Here is a 26,027-nt window from a genome sequence, read left to right on the forward strand (position 1 = left end):
CCCCGACTTCTACCCACGTAATGTTTATATAAAGTAGGTAAAGATGCTGCAGACTTTTCGCCATCGATATATTGTTTATTAATTGCTACATGCACATACATAAGAGACATGACGCCCCGCCGGAGCATTGCAATAAAATTTGTCTAAATTATTTTTATTTCTTTACTTAATTTAAATTTTTTGAAATTTTTTGATTTTGATTTAAATATTAGAATATGTCAACTTAAAACATTAGAATAATTTCGATTTACAATAATATATAGAATTAGGATTTAATGTCACACTATTATTACCTAACAATTAAGATATCATGTAATTGAGGTCTTAGCATCATATTTAAAAAGGTCGTCTACGTCATATAAGTAGTATCATTGAAGTCGTTTTGCAGCGTAGTCCTCAAGAAAAGAACTCATAAAAATTATACTTATAATTTAGCGATTTACACAATGAATGAATGAATACACTTTTATTGTACACCACATAAACATAACAAATTAAAAGTAAAAATTTAACAAAAGGTATACAATTTGGCGGCCTTATCGCTACATAGCGATCTCTTCCAGGCAACCAAAGGCGTTAAAAACAGCTCAAGAAGAGAGCCCAATCAATCCCTACCCTACTTATATTATAAATGTGAATGTAAGTTTGTTTTTAACGCTTTCATGCAAAAATTACTAAACCGATCATCACGAAACTTTGTACACATATTTCTGAAGGTATTAGAAGTAATATAGGATGCTTTTTATCCCGAAATTAAGCTCAGTTCCTTTGGGAGAGGGGACGAGAGTGTTTGAAGATTTTACACCAGGCTTAGCTATCCTAAATACATAGAGTGCTGCCACATTTATGAGGAACATGTCTTTCGAAAAACAAAAACAAAAGCGGACGAAGTCGCGGGCAACAGCTAGTATGATTATAAATTAAAGCATTTGTGTTACTCTCATGTATAGAGTAGGTACCTAGGTAAATAGCTGTTTCTCGCGACTTCATACGTGTTTGTATTTGTTTTTAAAGCAAGAAGAACAGTTTATTTGGAAGATGTCTGATCACTAACAATTAATCGTTTCTCTAAAAAAGCATTCAGTTTAAGTCCTTAAAAACACTTTTTAAATTAAATGTAGGTTTTTTTTCAAAAAATAATAGCCTATGATACTTTCTATAACATAGCTTTTTACTAGTAAAGAAATGGTTAAACTCCAGGCCAAAATAAGGTCCAGTACTTTCGGAGAATATTCGGTACAAGCAACATAACAACAAATCTTTCCTTTTTATAATATTAGTATAAACAAGCAATATTGTATATCCAAATCCGATACAAAGATTTTGCGTGTAAGAATAGCAATCATCCAGACATCCATCCACATAAACTGTCGCATGTTTATTACAAATAGGATAAATAAAGATTATTGTTATTTCTCAACGTAGAACGAACGATAGAATATAGTTAAAAAAAAAAAGATATTGTTCACTTATGCTATCCGCTTGGAAATAAAAATACGCTTTAGGTACTTTACTTACCGTAAAATCCAGCTCCACACGCGATTTCATAAACTTCACTCGCTACTTAACTTTAATTGAATAGCCCAGGAAATATAGTTCAACATGAAATAAAAATACGTAAGTTCATGGGCACGGGGCATTTTTCTCCCAAGGTACAAAATAGTATCTTCTCCCACAGCTTTATCAATGCTACGAGCATCGGCGCACACGTGGAAATAATATCCAAAAATTATATATGTCTAACAATAAACGTGGTTAAACTTCTCCTATTCCCTGTTGCCGTGCTTTGGCAGGTGGTCACGTAAATTATATCCCTTGCCAAGGGGATATAATCGGGGGAAACAGAATTAAGAACATCTAGAACCTTCATTCAGCCATTATTGCATCCACAGCCACAGTGAAAACGCCCCACGCACGTCTCACATCACACCTGCGTAATGTTGCTAGCTCACAAACTTTTCCCATTTTCCCCCATTTTATGGTAAACGTTTAGGACATTAGAGGTAAAATAATTACTGTCGAGAACCGCCTGTTCGAGAAACTGTTCCATTAAAGTGGAGTGGTTTTTGATACTTCAGTAATAGTCGTGTACTTACACGGTTTCTGTATGTTATTAATTGTGTATCGGGGGATATATATTTGTCTCAAGCACGGCTAGCATGGGCAGTAGACAATTACCTCCACGGGGAAAGGATAAAAAATTATCTTCTCCCACAGCTTTATCAAATCTCAGAACACTGGCGCACAAGAAAATATAATATCCAAATAATGTATATGTGATACTAAACGGGGTTAACTTCTTCTATTCCATGTTCCCGTGCTTTAGCAGGTGGGACACGTTAATTATATCCCGCTACTCTTTTTTTACCATTCTTTTTTTTTTCACTACAATTTAGCCCTCGACTGCAATCTCACATGCTGGTAACTGATAAGTGATAATGCAGTCTACAATGATAACGGGCTAACCTGTTAGGGGTTTGGCATTGGTTTTTAGTTTGGGTATACGAGTACCACATGACCTCTGTCCTGCCCAAAAGGACAGAGGTAGCCATAAAGCTTTTCAAACTCGACAAAAAAAGGGTGTTTGGCAGTTATATTCAGCCTAAACCCCTAAGCGGTTTCTACGCGACATCGCACAGGATCGCTAAATCGCTTAGCGGCTTAAGTCTTTATCGGTAGGATGGTAAATAGCCACGGCAGAAGCCTCTCACCAGACCAGACCAGAAAAAAAGTCAGAAATTATAAATCCTCAAATTTCCTCTGCCGGGAATCGAACCCGGGACCTCCCTCTTAAATCCACAGCGCTCACCACTGCGCCAAAAATTCAACAGCCTTTGAGATCTCTTACCCCGATCGATGGTGAACTATCACAAAACATTTTTGTACGTACCCAACACTGAAATTAAACCTTATCAAAATCCACGTAAAGTCTATATTCCTGAACCGTTAAGCACCACCCGATTGATCTGTGTCCACGTGTTTATCGTTATTAGTTACCCATAGGCATCACTTGTATAATAATCCAGTCACAATACACTAATAACTTGTTATATAATACAATAAGCTAGACTAGTAAATCGCATTATAATAAAATATAGAACGCACATGTGATCGACCGCGGCGCATACATCCGACTGAGTCACAATCACAACATATATTATGTTTAAGTGATGTCATGGAGACCAGCTGTGAGGAAGTTCCGCTGTTTGCGATGAGCTTAAACTTATCTTGATAGGTTTGCAGCATAGAATAATATGCTGCGTATACTAGAGAAGTCATGTTCAACGAAATGTATGCGCACGCCGCTAGTGACGTAGGTGACCTGCTTCCGAGGCTCCAATGGTTGGTAACTGGTATCTTTATCCACAGGAACTGCTATTTTAGGAGCGGTGATAGCCCAGTGGGTAGGACTACGACTTTATTTTCGAACGGGGGGCGTTCGAATCCCACCATGTAGGTAAACATCGTGAGGAAATTTGCATAGCTGAGAGTTCTCCATAATGTTTAAAGGTGTGTGAAGTCCACCAATCCACTCTGGGCCACTACGCTGGCCAAGTGCGTACCTATTGGTAGGCTTCAAACAAGCTTAACGCTCGAGAATTGGATATGCGTTTAAATAAAACCACATATAGAATCTGTAAACTTTCCATATAATCACATAAATCTTACAAATAACAAGCGTTTCACATCAAAAGAGCGAAATGGTTAACAAGTTGAGTAAACATTTATAACAAACATTAAAAGCTTTTATCTAAGTGGCCTCTACTCGTTACTACAGGGATTTATCAATCGATTTTTTAACTTAAAACTGCACTCCTACTGCAAAAACCTTCGTTATATGAAACATGTTTGCCAAGACCAAGGCGAGTTTGAATGGCACTAGGGTATCACGTTAGGGTGTTTTTATGGTAATAATTGAGAGATACAGCATATGGGCCCACCTGACGGTGAGCGGAAAACCATCTATATATTTAAAAGAGAAAGTGTGTGGGTATGTTCCGTATAGGCTCCGAAACGGCTCCGGATTGACCTGGCGAGTAATCCTGTAAAGTTTGGCGACGATCGGAGCACTCCTACTTTTAAAATGTCAAACTGTCAAATACAGCTTTTATTTACTATGATGATATTCAATTGTTGGGTGTACATGGGTGTAGATAATGATCTTCACCCGCTGAAGAAGAGAATGAATACGGAGTTAAATAAATGATTTAATATATTATGAGACTTAAATTAAAAATTTAATGATGTAAGTTTATTGTTTAAATAAAATGAAGCCAAATCTAGCCCGGCGAAGCGGGCTGGGTACGCTAGTCTCATATAAACAAAGCCACATTTCGCAGGGCATTCAGGGAACCGGACGAGTTATTCACAGGTGGTATTAAGTACCACTGAGGCGTGCGTAGGTGTTAAGCCTCATGAGCTGTAGCAGCGTGTATTTACACCGGCAATCAAACTCTTCAGACCGGAACACAGCAATGCTACTTGGCGGAACAAACAAGCACGGGCGATAGTACCATTTCGGACAGGCTCTGCCCCAAATTGCGCTACTAAATACTAAATAAGTTGTCCGTACTAAACATGCTTCATCAACCAAAGGTTGTCTGGAGGAGATCGCTTCAAGCGATAAGGCCGCCTTTGCGCATACATATTTATTTAGCTTTTGTTATGTTCAATTTGTATTTTTTCTGTATGTGCAATAAAGACTTTCTATCTATCTTTCTATCTAAATACATATATTTGTAACACTTGATTTAGAGAGACGTTTAACGCAGATTGTTCACGTTTTGAAAGTAACCTCGATATAATGACTTGTACCGCAACACGTGTAGTTTTAAAACAATATCAGTAATTATAAATTCCCAAATTGCCCTTAGCGACCACAACGCTCGCCACTATGGTCTTCAAACTATTCTCGTAAAGAAAATTATCAAAAATTAATCAAACGATCAGGTGCTCGATTATGTTACATATATACCGATTTTATTACTATGTTTCCAGTTGTTCAAAAATATAATATATTCGTTATTTTACGTTAAAAAAAATAGCAAATATGAAATTAGGCCATAATTGTATGAATATTATTATTCTAATACATGCAATCATGGAAAACAAAAATTGCCGATCCATTTTGAAAAAATTCAAATAATTCTGGGTACCTGACGAAGTTTTCAAGAAATCAAACATAACTTCTGAAGAAATCGGTCATACATTGACAATCAATGGGCGACCCATACAAAAGATAGTCTTACGTCTCAATTGAGTTGTTTAATCAATGGGGCCATTGAACCTTTTTCTGCACTTTTGTACAATAATGAATATTTCGATTTTGAAGAAATAATTTAAAGAGAATCTAATAAATAATTACTAATATAAAAATAGTTTTACTGGTCGGCACAAATAGTACAATTGTGGATATACATATATACAATATACATATATATATATGCGAAAGGGTAATTGTAGGAAATTTCGATTCTACCTAAGACTACTAAGTAAACGGGCCTGATATTTACGTTTTTTTTATGAAACTACTTTGTTATGAGATTAAGGTGTTTGTTAAAAATGTTAGCATTGTCTTATCTAAAGAACATTTGGTACCAAAAATCTAAAGAAAATCATCATGACGTTACGCGTATATTTCGTTTATTTTACATCAAAAAACCAAATCATTCACATGCACCAGGAAAATAAATTCGTGTTAATTAGAAAAGTCTCACTTAAATCATAATACACAGAAACCAGGCATTAAAAAAATCCTGTATCCCGTTTAGGAACTAAGGTTTAAGAAAAAAAAAAAGTAATTAAAAGTAGTAATTGTGACATTTTACAAAAAAAGCCTTAAAGTAAAATTATTTCCTCCACTGGTTCTAATTCAAATTAATTGACAAAACTACTCCATGTATTTCTTTTGCTGTGTTTTTGTTCTCATAATAATTGATACTACTGACGGTACTTTCCGTTCCACTAATCTACTTAGGTAGGTATAGGTACTTTAAAAAAAAAAAAAAAAGGACAGAAATAACTATATTATATTAATAAATTACAAATCATACTTTATGCACATATTTTGTTAGTTGCTTAAATAAAGTAACTACGAATACTAAATTCGAACAAACATACATGGAGTAGCTAGAGCTAGTTTTAATAATATAAATATAAGCTTGCTTGACTTATATCCTTTTTGCTTATTGATAATCAAATACACAGCCCAAAAGTAGTGATAGATAATTTTTAAGAAAAAAATTTGGTAACTTATTTCGGCAAGCATTACTCAGTGAGGCCGCGCACTAGAGAAACATTTAGAAAGCATACGGCAAATGTTTAACCAGTTTATGCTATACATTGTACCATATTATTATTCTATAGTACGCAAACAAGAAATCGATACTACGCATACGCGATGTTAGAAATGTTAGTTTTTTAACTGTGTAGATTCGGGGCAATTTAAGTGTAGTAGTATGCTTTTATTACAGAAATATTAGAAAATCCTACTTTTTATGATCATTTACTATAAGGTTTTCTTCATCACTAATATATTTTCAGGATATTACGAAATTACTAACACAACTATGAGGTTACAAGCAACAACCCAGCAACGTTTTCTGCATCAATCTTTGTAATAATACATACAAAAAAAATCATCAACATTGTACCATATTATTATTCTATAGTACGCAAACAAGAAATCGATACTACGCATACGCGATGTTAGAAATGTTAGTTTTTTAACTGTGTAGATTCGGGGCAATTTAAGTGTAGTAGTATGCTTTTATTACAGAAATATTAGAAAATCCTACTTTTTATGATCATTTACTATAAGGTTTTCTTCATCACTAATATATTTTCAGGATATTACGAAATTACTAACACAACTATGAGGTTACAAGCAACAACCCAGCAACGTTTTCTGCATCAATCTTTGTAATAATACATACAAAAAAAATCATCAACATCTTACACTAAAAATTGAAACCGAATTTTTTTTTATATTTAACAGTTAAAGGTATGTGGTAAAAATAAAAAATGAAATGATTGCAGTGTGTACAGTCTGTGTGTGTGTTATAGTCTGCGGCCTCGCTAACAATTGCTTTCTTATAATCTCCTTTTTAAATTAAATTAAGACTTATATTATATTAAATGATTTCTTATATTAAATGATTTCACTTATTTATTTATTAGTTAAACATTTGTGACGTTTCGACCATATGGCCTACGCGTATCTGTACACAATCTGCGCGTTAAATATAGGAAAACCCGTAGAAACTGTGCAACGGTGCAACCCGAGTTAGAATTACTTTGTTTACCAGATATCTAGGTATCGTAACTTCTTCAATATTGAAAAAATATTGACAATAAACTATACCGATAATCAAATAAAGTACCAGTTTAAAGATACATACACACGATTGAGGACAAAAACAACATTTTTGAGTTTTTGAAATATAATTTCACCTCTATGGTATAACTTTCTTCTAATAACTATTTCAGATACATACAATACACAACAGAAACCTCAAAGAAATAGATACTTAAATGTCTACCTTTTTCGTTTTAAAGATAGCATAATATGACTTAATTTTGGTTTAACCAAATAAATACACTGTCTTATAAATAATACATTAACAATCTGTCCTTCCGCCTGAAAACAGTTATGACCTTTTCCATATATCAGGCGCACAAAATATATCAAGAAAAACTAGATATTAAAATAAGTAATTTATTATTTGTGCGACCTCTTTTAAAAAAAAACCCCTATAGTTTTCATTTTAAACATTTCCAAAATATATAAGGTATAGTTTTCACTCTCGGCTTAAAATATTTTTAATAATATTAATTTTCTTTGTAATAAACCTTATTCAAAACAGTTACATATTATTTCATATTTAAAAACAATAAAATAGGTTTATATATGAACTTTGTTCGATTTTTTTGTTTAATATATATAATATTGCAGCAATAATATTAGATATAGTAAAATATTTAACCATGTTTAGTATTACACAAATATGATAAGCGCTAAAAATTCAGAGATATTTTACAAATTGTAGAAAAAAAAAGCGAGTCTTAGTGTAGAATTAAATTATTTTTGGTAATTTAAAAGACTAATAAATTTTATTCACAGTTACGTAAAAATAAAGATAAACAATTATAACTGTATTTGTAACTCATACTATTCAAACTTTATTTATAAATAAATATCATAGTTACTATGATTTGTCATGTGAAATATAAGTATAACTAGCTAACGCCCGCGACTTTGTCCGCGCAGCCTTCTTTTTAACCTATTACAATTTTATGGTTTTTAATAATACCAGAGAAACCGTAAGTTCTCTTTGGTTAAAAGTATCCTATGTCCGCTTCCCTTCCGGTTAGGGAGGACGGAGGGACGGCAGAGAATAACTGAACGGACGTACTGAACTGCGAAGCTGTTAAAAATTAATAAGGTTAAGAAAAATAGTTATACATATATACATTTTGTTTTAAATAATAGTTTGAATATTTATATTTTAACAATCAAGTTTTTTCAGCAATAATTATTATATTATTATGTCCGCCTCCAAGGCACAAGCTATCTCTAACAAAGTATATTTTAAATATCCCAGGTGTTTATCTCGGGATAAAAATTCCCCATCTCAAGGATACAAGCTATATGCCAAATTTCATTAAGATCGCTGCAGAAGTTAAGCCGAATACACAGGTAACAAACTCAGGTGCACTTTTTAATTATGTGTAAGTGGCATTTACCTATTTCACGTATGAGGAAAATTCTAAGATCACTTGATCAGGTTTCGTACACTGGTCACGGGGGAAATTATGTCACTGTAGTGACCGCCGCAAGGATTCCATTAAGCCACGTATTCATTAGCATACACTTTGTGTATATATTTGTATTTTGTAGTTACTGTGTGCACAATATGTAATTAAATAAATAAAAATATACAAGATTTTCGATACAATAAATACGTTTATGATGAACATAAATTTACGTTTCTGTAATACGAAGAACTAGCTGTTGCCCGGAGCTGTTTATTCTTCCCGTAATTTTTTTCTGATAATATGTCCTAAAAGTACTAACCCTTTTCCACTTTAGTATGAAAACCATCAACCATATCTAGTGAAAATAAGTTGCAAATACAATATAATATGTAATTATGCTAATCCTAAATAAAAATAATCCTCTACCATGAAACAACGTTATGAAGCGTTTGTCATGAAAATAACGCTTTCAGTCGAATTAAGATTTTGAAGAAACAAACATTTACACATTCATTTATAAAAAAAAAGTACTTTTGTTTAAACAACATTACGTATGTATCCGAAAAAACATGTCTCTTGTGAATATGTGGCGTTAGCCTCGATTCCTGTTACATATAAATAGAAAACAATCGAAAATACCACAACTATCACTAAAAAATACAACGCGTTTTAATGCATTTATTATGACTTTAAGAAACGCATTTTAATGCATTTACTTATAAAACATGTAATATAATATAGAATTGATCAAATAAAGGATTAGAAACAATTCATAGTATATTTGCACGCCGGTCACGAAAAGTTACGGCAGTCTTGCTATGGGCTATTTTATGCCGCACCTATCGCCTGTGAGCCCTGACACAATATCAAACAGTTAACTGGGGCTAAACGTTCAGTTAAATATTCATTAAACGATGCACTTGTGGCTGCCATTATACGCAGCACTTCTGACCATACTGCGACATTAAAATGTTGTTATACATTTATTTGGAAATATTTTATTGACATTTTAACGTATTGAATGAATGAACGAATGAATAATTTAAAGAATACACCTAAATTGTCTGTTTGTCCTTCTTTCACGCCCTAAGTAAACGACCAATCAACTTGATCGCTGTTATAGGGTTAGTTGAAAGGACGGAGAGTAACATAGGGTAGTTTTTATCCCAGGAAAACGGAACTGTTTTCTCAGGATATGTAAAAACCGTAATAAACGCGGACAAAGGACGCGGGCAATGGCTAGTACCTAATAAATCTTAGCCTGGAAAATAAACTCAGGACGACTTGATCCGTAGTTGAATATCCTTACAACTAGACCAACGAAGCATTCAACTTTACATTAAGCATATAAAGGTAAATAGTCAGAAGTCTAAACTACGCCTATAAAGGTAACAACGTTTTTAAGTTTATACCTCTACCCCATATAATGCAGTAATCATAAAAATTCGCATACGAAGGTATAAACACCTAATTATGGCGGTATTTTAATTCATAATATGAGGCTTTCTACTTACGTTTATTTACTTGTTTTCAGTATTGTCACTAGATGGCGCTCTTAAGATTCCATACAAATTGTAGTTAACTCTCACGCGATCGAATGAGTAAACGTAAGTAGAAATATTCACACAAGACTGTTGAGGCAAAGCTTTCCTGCGTAGTGCCCTATAAAAAACGTACACGATATATTTTTTGAATCAGTCGACTAAACACACCTAGATCGTTATAAAATATTATTGGCGCTTCGTCTAAAAATGGACGAATACATTCTTAAATATGTTATTGTTTACAATGAACACCTATAGTTGTATGTCTTACTTAGCTAATAAGCCAACAAAAGTGTTAACTGAACTAATTTGACAAAATAAAATCCCAGTAGAAGTTTTGCTAACTTAGTGCATTAGCTTAGATAAAATATTCATATATAAAAATTACAGAAATAAATTGATTGTATCAGTTTATATGCTTAAGTTTATTATAATTCTTCTTTTATCTTTGAGAATGTAGAAACAATTTACTAATTTTAATATTATAATACGATATGAGATTCAATTCATAGTTATAATAATTTTTTTAGTGAGATTGAAACATTTTATTTTTCCTAATTTAATAATAAAATCTAAAAGTAATTTCCTTTGCGTGTTATTTTGAAAAAAATATCACGATATTTCAATACCAATACTTTAAAACAGTAGTTTGATAATAACCAGTTATTTCATAGTTTATTAGAAAATAGATTTTTTCCTTGAAAACAACTAAAAACTTTTCATTAAATGTAGTATTATTTTTTTTACTTATTGTTCTGACTCCCTCGCAGCAAATCTTGCCTACACACTTGCAAAAGCTTCTACACCACAGAATCGGTTAGTTACTTTATATATATAATAAAACACAAACTGGATACCCCATCCAGTAAATCGAACTTTGATCTAAAGCAATTCGATCAACCACAAAGGTTTTAAATATTTAACGTTTACGCTAAGGTGACACTAAAACACATTCACCTTCAAGTATTTTTAATTAAGGCATTAGTAGGCAACTTAGAGCTGTGCCTCATAAGTGTGTTACTTTGCGTTGCGTTGCGTTGCGTTGCGTTGCATCTTCGTAGCGTCAACGCTGCTTCGCTTATGGAAAGCGATATTTTAAATGGCATGCCGCATTAAAGCGTTTTGTAATGCATAAATAAGGCATCGCCCTAACACTGAAAGGAAATTTTTGAGCAGAAAAACATATCGCAACCCAGATTCGGAGATGTCAAATCAAACTCTAATCCTGAACTTGACTGTAGACTTACCTCTGAAATTATCAAATAATTTAACAATGTAATCCAAAAACTTCAGATTGTAGTTCTATCCTTTTCCTACTCTTCCCTGTAGATAAGGATAGCATTACATAATTCCATCTGCTCTCTGAAGACTTTGATAAGATTGATTATTAACTTCGAGCATTATCTGTCAAATTTAACCTACGTGTTTCATACTATAACTCTTATTCTGCATCTAATCCTCTTCGCTGCAAACGTTTGATGTAGTTTTCTTTAAAGTCCACTTTCTTTTTTCATATGCATATTTTACCCTTTATAATAACTGTACCAATTCATTGTGCGAAAACGCTAAACTAAATTTAAATTGGCAAGACCAAAAAATGTTCCAACCCTCAGAACGTTCTTTACGGAAAAATACAGCGAGGTTTTTAATAGGTATAAATAGAATGCACAACGACATTGGTACATTGCTTTCACATTAGTTCAAGATATGTATTTAATTTAAGTACAGAAATAAACTCTTTTTACAAAATAATATTAAAATTATGTTGAGTTTTTTTTTGTTAATTTAAGTTTCTTAGATGATTTCTTAATTTTTATTAGTGATTATTTTAATGATAATTTTTCAAAAGCTGAATTTTGAAGCGATCAATAAAATGAAGAAAGAAGTTTGGAGAAGATCAGTTAATCACCAAAGTTATTCAACAGTTAAGATTGATTATGAAAAATAGGTCCTTACAAACTTGATTTTTTACTTTACTCGTATAAAGAAAAGTTATTTATTATTGGTATAAAATATATTAGGTATATATACTGTAAAGATCATGCTGTCGAGACTTCAGCCAATATTGAATAAATATTCTAATATACGTATATATATCGAAACTAGTTAAGGTAACTATTTATTTACTTTCAAGCAACGTGAATATATATATATATTATATATAATAGGTAGCGATGTAAAACTGCTAATGTAATAAAATTAAAATATAAGATCTCTATCTCCTCAAACACAGGAACATTTTTGCGGTATACCTTGTGCGTTATGCTTATAAATTAATTTTTATTTATACATAATATCAATAAAGTAGCGTTTGACCGAGCTAAAATACAGTTGGTCTCAGGCATCTGTATCGAAGACTTTAAAGACATCTTAAATTATCAGCACCAAGCAAAATATAGTCTCTTTCAGAAGCTAAACAAAAGCTAATCGTCCAAATAAGACAATGTTGAAGTATAAACTATCCTAAAACGCAATGGACGACGACGTAGATCATAGTCGCATCCAAATTTTCACGCATAGATATCTGTACTGGTACTGATGTTACGTATGTCTGATTTTTATTCATTTATACAACATACATACAGGGTTTAATAAAAAATACCAGAATGCTCTCGGACTGTACTTGTTAACATTAAAACTAACAACTTTTTTTTAAGAAATAAATTAATACTTAATTTTGAAAAGTTGTAGAACTTAATAAGTTAGTTTTAATGATAGGAAATACAAGGCCGAAAGCTTTCTGATATTTTTTATGTTACCCTCTATATGTTGTTCTTGTTTAACCAGAAAATAATAACGACTTTTAGTTTTACAGTCAGCTTGTCGAAATATCAAATACAAGATATGGTATTTCTGGAATAACACAGCTTAGCGATATGCATACGGTATAAAGATATACGCTCATAAAAAATCAAGCGGCACGATTTCGCTATAAATGGAGACGTGTATATAAACTAGCTTGTTGTGACACGTTTCTGAATTGTGTGCTCGCTAAGATGCGCCTACGCAGCGTATATAAAGGTAGAAGCTTCGTCTTTTATTCAACTTGTGACGCGCGAGTACAAACTTATTCCAGTGCAACCTTAATATAACGTAAGACTTCCTCGATTTAACAAATTGTCCATAAGAGTCAATGTAAAATATACCCGCACTATTGCGAACATTTTTTCGTAATTTAAAGGTATATTTATGAAGGAAAAAATCCGATACCTCTAATTTACGAATTTTTTCAACATAACATTTTATCAACTATGATAAACAATGTTGAGGTGAGTAAAAACTATTTTTTGACTTCAAATATAAACAAACATTGATATATCTAAAACTTGTTATAACGAATATTGACTCGTTCCCCTCCGATTTGTTATATCGAGGTCGCACTTTATTATACTAACGTTCATACATGAGCTGGATCGGGGGTTTTGTTGGGAGGGTCAGCTACTACGTGTTTAGATATGTCCCTAAGGTCCTGATGATCACCGTGGGCCGCCAGGTCGAAATCCGACCCTGATAGGGAAGCAATATGGTTCCAAGTCGATTCCGCTGCATCGCGATCATCTGTTGGTTTTAAAGAATGATATTAGTATATTAACATGAAATATCGAAACAAAATTTTATCCATGTTGAATTTTTCTAATAATCTTTTTCTGCTAAGCGCTAAGCTTTGACTAGGATTAACGTGAACACAACACAAATCAAATGGGTGGGAGATGCACCTAGAACCATTCGGTTCCTCCCCCCTCCATTCTGTCCACACCCTCGAGTAAGGTCAAGGTTCTTACAAATAAACGTGGTATAAATCATTGACGTAACAAACAGGTGGCCCACCTGATAGTAAATGGAAAACTGAATAAATAGAGTGAAAACCTCGAGCGCTGCTCCGATTACCCATAAATCTATTGGTAATAATAGGTTACCTATATTGTATTGTGTTCATGAATAGCATCTAACTAGGTATACGTCAGATGTATTCAGCAACACTTACAGGGCATGCAAAGAACACGTCCTATGAATTGTCACCCTGTGTCCGTCATCCTGAGGTGTCGGTGTCAAGCCACATATGCCTGTAGCACCGACAACCACGCCTATCAGACCGGAACACAGTTGTACTGCTTAGAGGCAGAAATAAGCATAGCAGTCGTATTTCCCCGGACGAGATCTGTCACAAAAAGCTCTACCAAAATCAAAATGTCAAAATATTTATGCAGTCTTCTGTCATACATCGACTAAAAGAACTTTCAAATGTCAGAGCGTGATAAACACTAAATAAGTATTCCAACGTTATCCCACGTTTATTTGTAATACCATAAGTGTGTACCGTACGTTGAATGTCTGTTGTGTATATTCCAAATATGAAATTGTATCGTATGGTCTTTGAATTTCCCATTAATATCATTCCCGAATACGGTTTGAGTAGACTCATATACTATTTATGATATATGTATAGTTATGTATCATCATCTTTAAAACTGTCATATAATGGATATTAATTGGTAAAAAATGGCTATAATTTCTATTACCCATTAAAGACTTATTTTATCACCTATAACAATTAGTTTTAATTTCAAAGCGTAGGCCTAACTACTCAATAAAAGCTCAAAAATTTTGGCCATTGCGTGAAGCTTCTTGCAAAAATAATCAACACAACTTTAATTCTACTGGGCAAAAATGTGACCTATGAACGTCAATTATATATAATTACTAAAAAGTAATATGTATAGTATAAAACGGCTCGAGCCTAAGTAAACGTAAAACAAATATCATTTTGCAGCATTTTTTTGTAGTTCGTTAGTGAGATGGAGAAAATTAAATTGCATGCGGCAGTTTAATAACCCTATTGCTATTTCTCTATGTTCTGTTGGAAACATTTTAATCATTTTTCATTTTAATCGACTTAAAAGTACATATGAATGCCTGAGTTTATGCCCTCATAATTCTAGTGAGTTTTGAGTTGTTAACTTCAACTACTGTGCTAATGAAAAAGGAGACTGACATTTTACTAAAATTGAGTTCAACGTTTGTCCTGCATCTGCAAAAGGAGTTCAACTTACGTATATTACTAGTTCATTCCGGGAACCGGAAACGCAAGGACATAGAAAAGTACAAAAAGTTTACATAACAAGTATTTACAGCTTATTCCCATTCGAGGTATTCAGGGAGAAATCTCTATTCTAGGAATAAGCTTTTCCTTTATACTTTTTTTTATTATATAATATTTTGTACAAGAACAAGCTTATTTTGCAGATGCAGGACTAATATGAAACTTAGTTTTAGCGAAATGTCAAAAGTCGCTCTTTTTAATTAGGACAGCATATGAGCATTATCAGCTCAAATTTACTCACATTTTGCACACAATTTTGAGGGAATAAACTCACAATAATTATGAGGGTATTACTAAATTTGAGTTTTTTGTTTTAATACTGAACAAAAAATCTTTATTCTCTGAATAATTTACTTTTTAAAACTCACTTAGATTCTTATAAAATATTTCTTTAATAATTATATACGTAAGTTATAGTTTGTAAGAGGCGAAAAGAGATAGACATGATGACAGTTATAAATAAACCGTAACCCATTCATTTATTTTCTTAAAAAAGGAAACATGCATTTTAATTCCCTTTTTAGTTCTGTGATTCGTGAATAACTTAGTGACAGTTATCTTTATACGAAAACTTAAGTGTCAATTTAGATACAACGAGCAAACTATGAAAGCAAGGTCGAGCACTTTTCCGGCGATTAAATCACTTAATTTTATTTAAGCAATATTAGCCCCTTTTTATACCAATATTTATAAAATATTAGTGCGCACTAGCACTTTGACGAAATAAAGTTGGTTTTTATCTTATTTCTTCCTACCGGTATATCACGGTGACATTTTTTCGCCTTACAACAGTGACCCATTAAATCTGGCAAATGGACAATAATGGACAATAGGTGTCCATTGGTAAAAATTTGAACAAAAAAAAAAATAATTAATTAAATTAATAGTTTGGTGTAAGAGAAGCGTCTTATATCGAGCATTGTCAAGTATGTTCGTTTCGTGCAACAGAAAAATATATTCGAATAGGTACTTAATTTGAAACCGTCTGCTTCCAAATTACAAAATGCGGATGTTAATGTTTTAATTTTTTCTTCACTAGTGTAGTAAACTTCAATTATTTTGAATGTTGCGTAATGTAGATCAGATAGATTAAAGGGACTCTCGATGTTCGAGGATAAAATCACAGTGCTTGTCCGCTGGAAAAGTGCTTAAACAGGCTCGCTTAATTGACTCTCAAACTGCGAAGATCTTGACGACTCTACGCTTCTGAATTAGTATCGGTGAAAGTTTAGTGAAAGTGTCCTTGTGAAATATGATGGCAATCCTGACATGCTGTTATTTGATAAACTTATCAAACTCACTCACAATGGTCCGCACAAACATCAAACTGTCGGACGAGCGCTGATCTCGGCGGTTACTATACTTTGTTTAACATACGTGTATTAGGAGTAAAAGCTCGCCTTAGTAAGAAAAAATATGCAAGAACTTCAACACAATTATATATTCCGTTATTGTATTTTCGTCCAATTCCGATATCATATTGTTGTCCAATAAAAATATTAATTTTTTGTCCACACGGGATCATATTTTCGTCATCCAATATCGGATAGTCTACTTCCAGCATCGGATAGTTTTCCAATTGGCGCCCGATGCTGATCTATTTTTTAAATTGAAAAAAAAAATATTGAACGAATTCGGTTCAACATCGTATTAAATATTGAAAAAGAAAACAGTAAAACCGGCCTATGGAATTTACAACTTATAAAAACGTATATATTATGTCGAGGTTCTTGCTAATTCAAACGGCTGTATTGTCGATGTATAAATACACTGAAATTCATGGTTTTGAATATGTAAAAGGATAATGGTGGTGATTCGGCTGTACACATATCTCGACACAACATAAATCTCGACTCGACTTAAAGAAGACCATTAAAAAGCATTTTGTATATATTTTCACAAGTGAACCAAACTTCATAATGCTCTTTTCCATGTATTTAGCGTGCGGATAATTATTGTTTTCCACACTAGTGCTTTTTGCTTTACACCTGTATATAACATCCAACTGCATGAAGGTTTTAAATCAAAAAGTTTTCTGTACAAAATTTGTATGTAAAATGTCTATTTTACCGCTAGAATACGCGTTTTTTTTTTTTAGTTAGAAACTGATAGCCCTGCCATTTCCTCTAAAAAAAAAAGAAAACTTATCCATCTTTTTTATGCACGTATGCATACTCCACGCATATTCGAAGATCCTTTACTAGTATATTAAGGATATTGCGCGTCCCGAAGCCAATACATAATTTCAATAGTTTAAGATTATTATTTATAGATAGCGCAAGCAACCAGCCAATGAAAAACGCAGCAATAACTAATTCCTGAGGCCTTTGTTCAGCAAAATACCGACAACGCTCGCAACTTACTACATTTACAACCTACTTTTAAACCTCAGTTTTGTTTAGTAAATGACGTGTGTACAAACTTATCAGCACCAATAGAAATCATATTTTCTAATTTTATTCTGAAAGCAAAAGGTTTAACGGGGATTAATCTACTCTAAATATTTGTTACAAAGCAATGTTTATGATAGTATTGTATTATTATTTACTTATTTCAGCATTTCTAGCTGTTTGAAATGGAAAGTCTAAAGTCATTCGTAACAGTGTATCAACACAAACACACAAAACAGTTTTTATAACGGGTTCTGTTTACTGGTTTTTGTATTTGATAGCCTGGTGGACATTTAACATTTCGAAGTAATCTGCGTTTTGAATTATCGCAATTAAATATTATTTGATTAAACGGTGAAGGAAAACGTCGTGAGGAAACCTGCATGCCTGAGAGTTCTCAATATTGTCCTCAAAGTCGTGTGAAATCTGCGAAATCGCATTTGGCCAGCGGTGAACTATGACCTTAACCCGACATTTTTGGTCATACCGTTACCATCCGCGGGCATAGAAGGTATGCACAGGGTTTGCCGATGATTTAAATAGTTAATTATAAAAAACTTAAGGATAGTCATTGTAAGAGTTATAAAAAGCCTACCCTTAAGTATTTATAAATCGTACTGGAGATTTTCCTATTTTATATCATTTTTATACACTCTGCTTACCCTCTATGCACGCCACTGACTGTTACTAATAAGGGGACATAAAACCAGTGAACAAGACCCTCGGTTAGTACGCACACACAAAGCTCAGCGGTGCCTACCGTAACCACTAGACGGGCGTTGAATGCGCCCCGAAACGACCTGGGTGCTCCAAGCTGGCCGGTATGGGCGACCGCTCGACCGCAGAACGCGCGCGTGTCTCTTCCATTATGAAGCTGTTGATGATGTACGCCTCGCGACGGATGCGATCGCGCAAGTCGCCGGACATGTCCGGTATGGCCCAGCGGACGATTATCATAACTAGGGCTACCACGTTCTGGAAGAGAGAACTTATATTGTACTATTGCATCATCGGGAGGTTAAGCTCTACTGTTCTTTTTTTGAATTCATTTTTTTGGTTTAGGCAACTGGACACAATACAAAAATTTTAAAATATAACATTTCCAGTATACAAGGTTAAATAAAAAAATCCAGAAAGCTCTTGGCATTTAGTTATTTACATTAAATTAGTGAAATCTGCATATCGTCCGCGAAAGGTACAGAAGTCATTTGTGGGATTGAGTATAAGCTTTTATAATATGATTCCCAAGGTAATTTTGGACCTACCAATGCATAAATTTAAAGCGAGCGAGGTTACTATACAATTGATGAATTTCTTAATGACAAGGTCGCTTGGAAGCATCCGGCTCCGCTTTCATCTCTCACAAGATAGAAAAATTAATGTTAAAATGTAAAATGTAAATTTTTGATGTTGGAAAAGAGCAACTGCCGAGTTTCTTGCCGGCTTCTTCTCGGTAGAATCTGCCTTCCGAACCGGTGGTAGAGTCACTACAAACAGACAGACTTGACGTTTCGAAAGTGCTTATATTAGGCCTACTTGAAATAAATGAATTTTGAATTTGAATTTTGAATATAAAACTAACAACTTTTGTTTTGAGACTATTTACTAACTGAATATTTTATGAAATATTCAATATTTTAGATACTCTACTTGTTACTACTCTGTAATGTAACATCGGCAACAGCGCACGAACCACGACTCTGTCGTGACGTCACTGACCCGAATCACAATATGTATTTGGTTTCAATGTAATGTCACTTTACATAAATAACATAATTTATTATTTTTTTGTATGAAATAAATTAATAGTGAATTTTGAAAAGTCGTAGAACAAAAGTTGTTTGTTTTAATGCAAAGGAACTACGAGGTCAATAAAGCTATAAATAGATACAATACATAAATGTATAATTAGTAAACCTAAGGAGGGATTCTTTTGTCTCTTTCTCCTAAAGCTACGGTAAACAATGTCTTTAGACCTAATTTCCGCACTAAGGAACACGTCCTTGTACCAGGCCGCAACTTCGAATACATAGAAGCTAATATATGTATTTCTGTCCGACTGCAAACTAACTATCGCTAACATCACACGTGTGTCTCCCATCAATTTACAACAGACAAGAAATATATGAAGCAAATCTCTAGCATCTTACATAATTGTACCGGAACAGCATACATTTTGGTCCTTCGAGCCGGATCTGACCCAGCGACATATGGATAAGATAATAAAATTGAACGTGTCGGACTATTTTGACAAGTATGACTTTCCTACCTCAAATACGACGACGAAAGCTAGTCTTGCTCCCATCACGTGCCAGTACCAGTTAGTATGCTCATAGTCATCGCCGTCCTTGTAGTTCCAGTAGCCCGGGTAACTAAAAAAGAAACTTGAACTGAAACTTCACTGGTCTCAAAAGTAGGTCTGGGAATTCATCCATCCAGCCATGACGGTGCGTGCGTAAATAGAGGTGTAAGTTATAAAAAAGTAAGTGGCCCGTAATACAACCCATAATACATAAATAAATTAATAGAAAGAAATAAAAGCAGTCTTCTTCGACCGATTGAAATCCACTGCTGGATATACGTCTTTTATAGAGTCCCAAAATCCAGCGACTCGTTTGATATCGTGTGTCGTCCTCATGGGGGGTCTACCAACGCTGCCTTTACCGATGCGAGGCCGCCATTCCAGCACCTTGAGACCAGTGGCGGAACTAAGATAAAAGCCGAATAGATGAAAATGAAGGAATGAAAAAAAATGGTTGTAACGCGTCTCGTTATGACTTTAATAACTTATCAGGTGCTATGAAAATTAAACGGACCAGAATTCACAGAAATATTTGGAGTGCTGTTATTTCTTTTTTTAATTTTGACAAACAGCGCATAGAAACTTTTTTATCCAACTAATTTTCAATCGAAGTTTCCAATCATAATTCGCGTGTTGACCTTAATCGTTGTATTTTTCCATGATTAGTTAATATTGTTAGTCATTTGACACAACAAGAACGGTAACTTTTGAAGGTCATGACGAGTCAAATTCGTCGTTTAGGTAACTGTGCTTGCTTAAATTCCAGACCCTAGGAACGCCACTGGTTGGGACCCCAACGTCTGCCTTTTCACCTACAAGCCGATGAGACTGCAGTCAAGGGCGAACTTTAAGTAAAATGAAAAAAAAAATAATAACCTGCACATTGTCCCATTGTACTTGGTGCCTTCCGGTGGATGTTCGAGCACGGTTATGTTGAAGTCAGTGAGCGTGTGGTTCACGTAGTCGGTCATATCCCCCTTCACGGCGAGATACACCAGGCGAGGGATAAACTCTGATGTGAAGGCTATAATGAAACCCTGAAAATAAACATAATGTACTACCACTTATCTCCTACCTTACTTGTTGCGACCTCTCTGGTCATGTCTTATAAGTGTGAGCCGGTATTTAAGAATTTAAAATTTCGGATTTCACTTTGGCATGGTGGGAAGCCTTGCATGGCTAGACACCCCCCTACCGAGAAAGACTTAGAGGATTTTGCGTTCTCGTACGATGCCGGTTAGAACCAAATGATAGTTGTAGCAAAACGCGAGATCAGTCTGTTTTAAAAGCCTTCTTTGCATTCTATAGCACAATGATTATTGCTATTAGAAGGCAGTAAGCATAATAGCGGAAGAAAGTTTGTACGGGCAATCAGAAGTTGTACGCAAACGAAGTCGCTGGGTACCGGTAGCAACTAAATAAACATATAATATATTAATGCGAAAGTAAAAGTGGATGTTTGTTACTAAATCTGGAGTAAATTTAGGCTTTTTATCAAAAATTTCACTCTTACAAAATAGTAATTTTCCAAAAATTTCAAACTGGAATGATATTGAAAAAGAGCAATCTGCTGAGTTTATTGGCTCATATCGGTTGAATCTGCCTTCCGAACTGCTGGTAGAGTCACTACAAACAGATTGACTTGACGTTTCAAAGTGCTTATAAACTAGGCCTACTTGAAATAAATGAATTTAGAATTTATTTGAATTTTATCGCTAAAAATACCGTTCTCTTGGGATAGATTTGTTTTTGTATTCACTGAGCAAGAGATTGAAGTCGCTGGCAACTAGTCTGTTATAATTAAGAAACAAAAAGTATCCGGCGGATGACACTTACGTTGGTAATAATGCTGAGTTTCCCGATAGAGTCGAGAATGCGGTACCACACGCCGATGGCGTTGACCCGCTGCGGCACGGGCCTGCGGTAGCACGTGAGGAACTTCTTGGCGTCCAACCTCATTTCCAGCACGTTGTTGATGAGCGCGAAAAGCGGCGCCAGCGGAAACGCCGCCACGAATATCGTCACGAAGCCGTATTGCAACACTGGACAAGACAACGTACGTACAATTCAACCAAGCGAACTCGGCACTTGAAGACACTATCTAGGTACTATTGATTCGTCTGTACTTTATACTTTAATAATAGTATTAAGAACTGCCATTCATACTTTAATAACATTTTGCGGCGATAGGTAGATAAGATAGAAAGGAGGAGCTTGACTTCACTTTCTTGATAGGATTCTACCTCGGTCCGAGTTCGAATCCCAGCACGCATCTCACTTTCTTCAATGGTGAAGGAAAACGTGGAAGGAAGTCGTGAGAAAACCTGCATACCTGAGAGTTCTACATAATTTTCTCAAGGGTGGGTGGAGTCCACCAATCCGCACTGGGCCAGTGGTGGACTACGGCCTTTACCCCTTCTCATTGTGGGAAGAGAACCGTGTCCTATAGTGGGCCGGTTATGGGTTGATATGATGAATAAACATTTTATTACCATATTACCATATTTTTAATTTTTGCCAACCCTAACAGAAACCTGCGTGATGTAGGGTGCCTTGATGGCTTGGTCGGGTTATACCTACATATTGACGTTCATTGAAGTTCATACTGTCATGTTGGATTCGAGGATTTAAAATAAGAACAGTGAGGCTTTAAGCTTTTCAATCCAAGGTCCTACAAAACACTTACAAAAACAGGTTCATCGTAGACCAGAAAGGGGATTCTGTATCTCAGTTGACCCAAAATTTAGCTAGACTACTAAATAACCTGTTAAAGTCACCTTTTGCACGCTGAAACCTAAGAATACAACTGAGTATACTAATTGTTCTGCGGTGTTTGATGGCATTGTCAATGCGGTTGGTTATTACATAGTTGACTTACCCATTTCCAAATATTCGGGAAAGAGACCCATGTTTCCAAAGTCGACTAGCTTAAAGTCTTTTACCCACTGCATTGGACTTTTAATCCTGCAAATAATTATGCATTTACAATCATACAAAAACTTGCTAGTTGGGAGCATATTTCTACCAATTTTTTTCAGAATAAAAGTGTTTTATCTTAGCTCGCTCTTTCGAAATATCTAGACTTAAGAATTTAGGCAATTGAGGCAATGAATAGTTTCCCAGGACTTGTTCGCAGCAAAGCAGTACTTCAGTACTACTATGTTACTTGAAGCCGTTATAACTGTTCTAAATTCTGTTAAAGGCACAGAATTAAGGACATACAGAGTTCTCATTCAGCCATTATTGTAAGCAGTGCATTGTGACAAAAACAGGGACGAAAAAAAGGCACGTCTCACTTCAAACACGCGGAATGTTGCTAGCTAGCAAACTTTTCTGATTTTCCTCATTTTATGGTTAACGTTTAGAACATTAGAAATAAAATAGTTACTGACAACTGTTAAATGAATGAAGTGACTAATCGCCTGCTCGAGTAACACTACTGAAGTAGAGTGGTTCTTGATGATCCAATAGTTGTCGTGTACACGCATTCTGCCTCGAGGCCATGCCTTTAGGTTGGTCAGTTAGACCAATTCGGAGAATGCTAGGAATTCCTGCTTCGTCGCGAACAAGTGCCGGGAAATGAGGTAATGCCTCGAGGCGATTCTTTCAAGTTGGTCAGTTTGACCAATTCGGAGATGACTCGTAGTATCTCGGAAAGCAAAGTAATAATAGGCTGTCTTTCTTTTTCAGTAGGTGTGGGAATGAAAGGCGTACCTCAGCCGCACAATAACGATAAAACCTATATAGGATAAACGTGCTTTCCGGTTCAAGGTCACCACGATCACATCTTTGCTAAGATCATTGTTATCTTACTCGCTGAGCTATCTTAGAAAAGTAATTTTCTGCGGATCACCTTATTTCAGATTAAGTTCAACGACTTAACATAATTGGCAACAATGTCTTACCGTCTTTTTCTGCCTATAGTTCTAATAATGTTCCACCACTTGAGCAAATAGGGCATCATCATTTCGACGATGGTGTTGATGAACTGTTTGCCAATCATAATGATGGCCAGCTGTATAGACAGCTCCAATAAGCAACCTCCCGGCGAACACTGAATGGACAAATTTCCTTGTAAAACACACACCTTATAAAATAGTATAAATAAGTTTTTTTTCTTGTATAATTTTTTCTTGGGGATAGGGCCTGGTGGCTTGAAATACAGGTTTTACCTAGTTCAAGCATCAGTGCCCACATTATAACTGTGTAATTATATAGCCCGTAAGCAACATTATATCGTACTTATATAAGAATGTAGAGAAATAAGAAAATAAATCAAATCAAATCATTTTTAATATGCTTGTATTACGCCAATTGTGGCACTAAATTTGGTATCGGTATATTACCGGACACTTTTCCAGCTAGAATTTGTATGGGACTGCATTTCTAGTAGATTATTGATGGAAACAAAAATGCTTTCCGCTTTTTAAAGGTGGGGAAAGCTAGTGAATGCCCGCAATTTCAAGTTAAGCTTACTTCTTCTTGTCTCTGTCCAAACAGTCTCACGTAATTGCCTGGTCGACCAACGAACTTGCCCTTGAAAAAGGCGATGTAGAAAATCGACGCGTAATAATTGACGAACTGCAAGAGGTAAATCTTAAGCGTGAGAGAGTCGTCGAATTCCGTCTGTGTTCTCAGAAGTTCCTTCTCTGTGAGCCATTCTGCGAGGAATTGGTAGATCTGAAATAATAAATTGCACTGAATAGCAATGGCGTGAACCCTTGTGTAAATATAGAATAGATAATATACAATAATAATAATCGGTTTAACACATATGTTCATAACAATCTGACACATTTCTACCATTTTTAAATATATTAATAATATTTTTTTTTATTTGGTAAGGGGGCGTCCATAAATCACGTGGGGAGTTTTTTTTTTAATTATCTGTCCCCCCCCTGTCTGATGAGATGGGATTTGACTCGAACCCCTCCCCCCCTTAAAAATCTCCCCCTCCCCTATGCCCTCTAACTATACTAAATCAAAAAAAACTACTACTATACTAAATAAATACTAAACTAAATTTAAAAACTTACACGAGATATTAATATTAAATATACAAAAAGTTATAAATTAATGGAGTTAAATATATAGCTTGTAAATTGGAGAGTCGTATCTATTTATTTATAAGTGAAGCAGCTAAAATTTACTTGTGGAATTGTCGTTTTCTGAAACTGTTAACTGCAACATTTGTGATTTGGCTTGGAATTCTCTATTTAAATTAATGTCACTTTAAATGACATGATGATGAAAGATATGATGACATAGGTATCCATTTTTTAAGAAAACTGATGAAATGAGAAATTTATTAATTCTTGAACGACTGATCATTGATTGCCGATTTAACAATCACTTTGATTGACAATTTATATCTTTTTATAACGATTTATCGAATTATCTCCTACTATAATATAAGTCCAAATAAATACTTACGTAATTGAATATGCAGATAAAAACCAAGTTAATACACGCAGCAGTGGCAGTTGTGAACATGATAGGACTGTAAGCTAGGAGTTTGTTATCCTTTCTTCGCAGTATAATCGCTCCAAGCAGAGACATTCGGTACAACACCACCCCAAGCACTGTTGCCAGCGCTAGTAGAACAAGTAAGGCCACCACGCTGAACGACATAAGCGTGACGGGCAATCTCATCCGCCAGAATGGCACCATGGGCTCTTCTACTCCAGTCACCACGTTAAGCTGAAAATAATATTAAAACAAATAAAAAGAGTTCAAAATGAAAAGAAACACAAGGCCGAATCTCCGATCTCCGAAAGCTGAACTCTATCATGAGAAACTTTTATTCCGCTTTTTCCGAGGACCGTTTTGAAAAATAACTGTACAAAGATTACGCGGTGACAACCATAAAATCATGTGTTTTCAAATGGGTTCTAAGCTATGGCAGCTTAAAGAAAAAAGACCTGCGCAACATA

At 34.6% G+C, this 26,027-nt stretch overlaps 2 protein-coding genes across 6 annotated transcripts in view; both read right to left on the reverse strand.

The window, feature by feature from the left end:
• The window catches only part of LOC120637675 (adenylyl cyclase 78C-like), a 137,553-nt gene extending 134,478 nt beyond the window's left edge, over positions 1–3,075 (reverse strand). The window contains exon 1 of the mRNA XM_039909618.1: positions 2,891–3,075. The gene's annotated coding sequence lies outside the window, so the exon portion shown is untranslated. The remainder of the gene's footprint in view (positions 1–2,890) is intronic.
• A 9,941-nt stretch (positions 3,076–13,016) lies between these two features.
• The window catches only part of LOC120637911 (anoctamin-5-like), a 42,481-nt gene continuing 29,470 nt past the window's right edge, over positions 13,017–26,027 (reverse strand). For 4 of the 5 annotated variants that reach the window (XM_039909976.1, XM_039909975.1, XM_039909974.1 and 1 more), the window contains 9 exons: positions 25,528–25,794; positions 24,571–24,774; positions 24,000–24,148; positions 22,973–23,058; positions 21,931–22,136; positions 20,971–21,131; positions 20,062–20,164; positions 18,593–18,767; positions 13,017–13,859 (listed from right to left, as the gene is read on the reverse strand). In XM_039909976.1, the coding sequence (XP_039765910.1) occupies positions 13,699–13,859; positions 18,593–18,767; positions 20,062–20,164; positions 20,971–21,131; positions 21,931–22,136; positions 22,973–23,058; positions 24,000–24,148; positions 24,571–24,774; positions 25,528–25,794 (1,512 nt within the window). In that variant the 3' untranslated portion in view covers positions 13,017–13,698. Of the gene's footprint in view, positions 13,860–18,552; positions 18,768–20,061; positions 20,165–20,970; positions 21,132–21,930; positions 22,137–22,972; positions 23,059–23,999; positions 24,149–24,570; positions 24,775–25,527; positions 25,795–26,027 lie in introns of all 5 variants that reach the window. The other variant, XM_039909977.1, reaches the window with a different exon arrangement.

The sequence above is a fragment of the Pararge aegeria genome, chromosome 4, assembly GCF_905163445.1.
Source record: "Pararge aegeria chromosome 4, ilParAegt1.1, whole genome shotgun sequence".
In the NCBI taxonomy this organism is placed as follows: Eukaryota; Metazoa; Arthropoda; class Insecta; order Lepidoptera; family Nymphalidae; genus Pararge; species Pararge aegeria.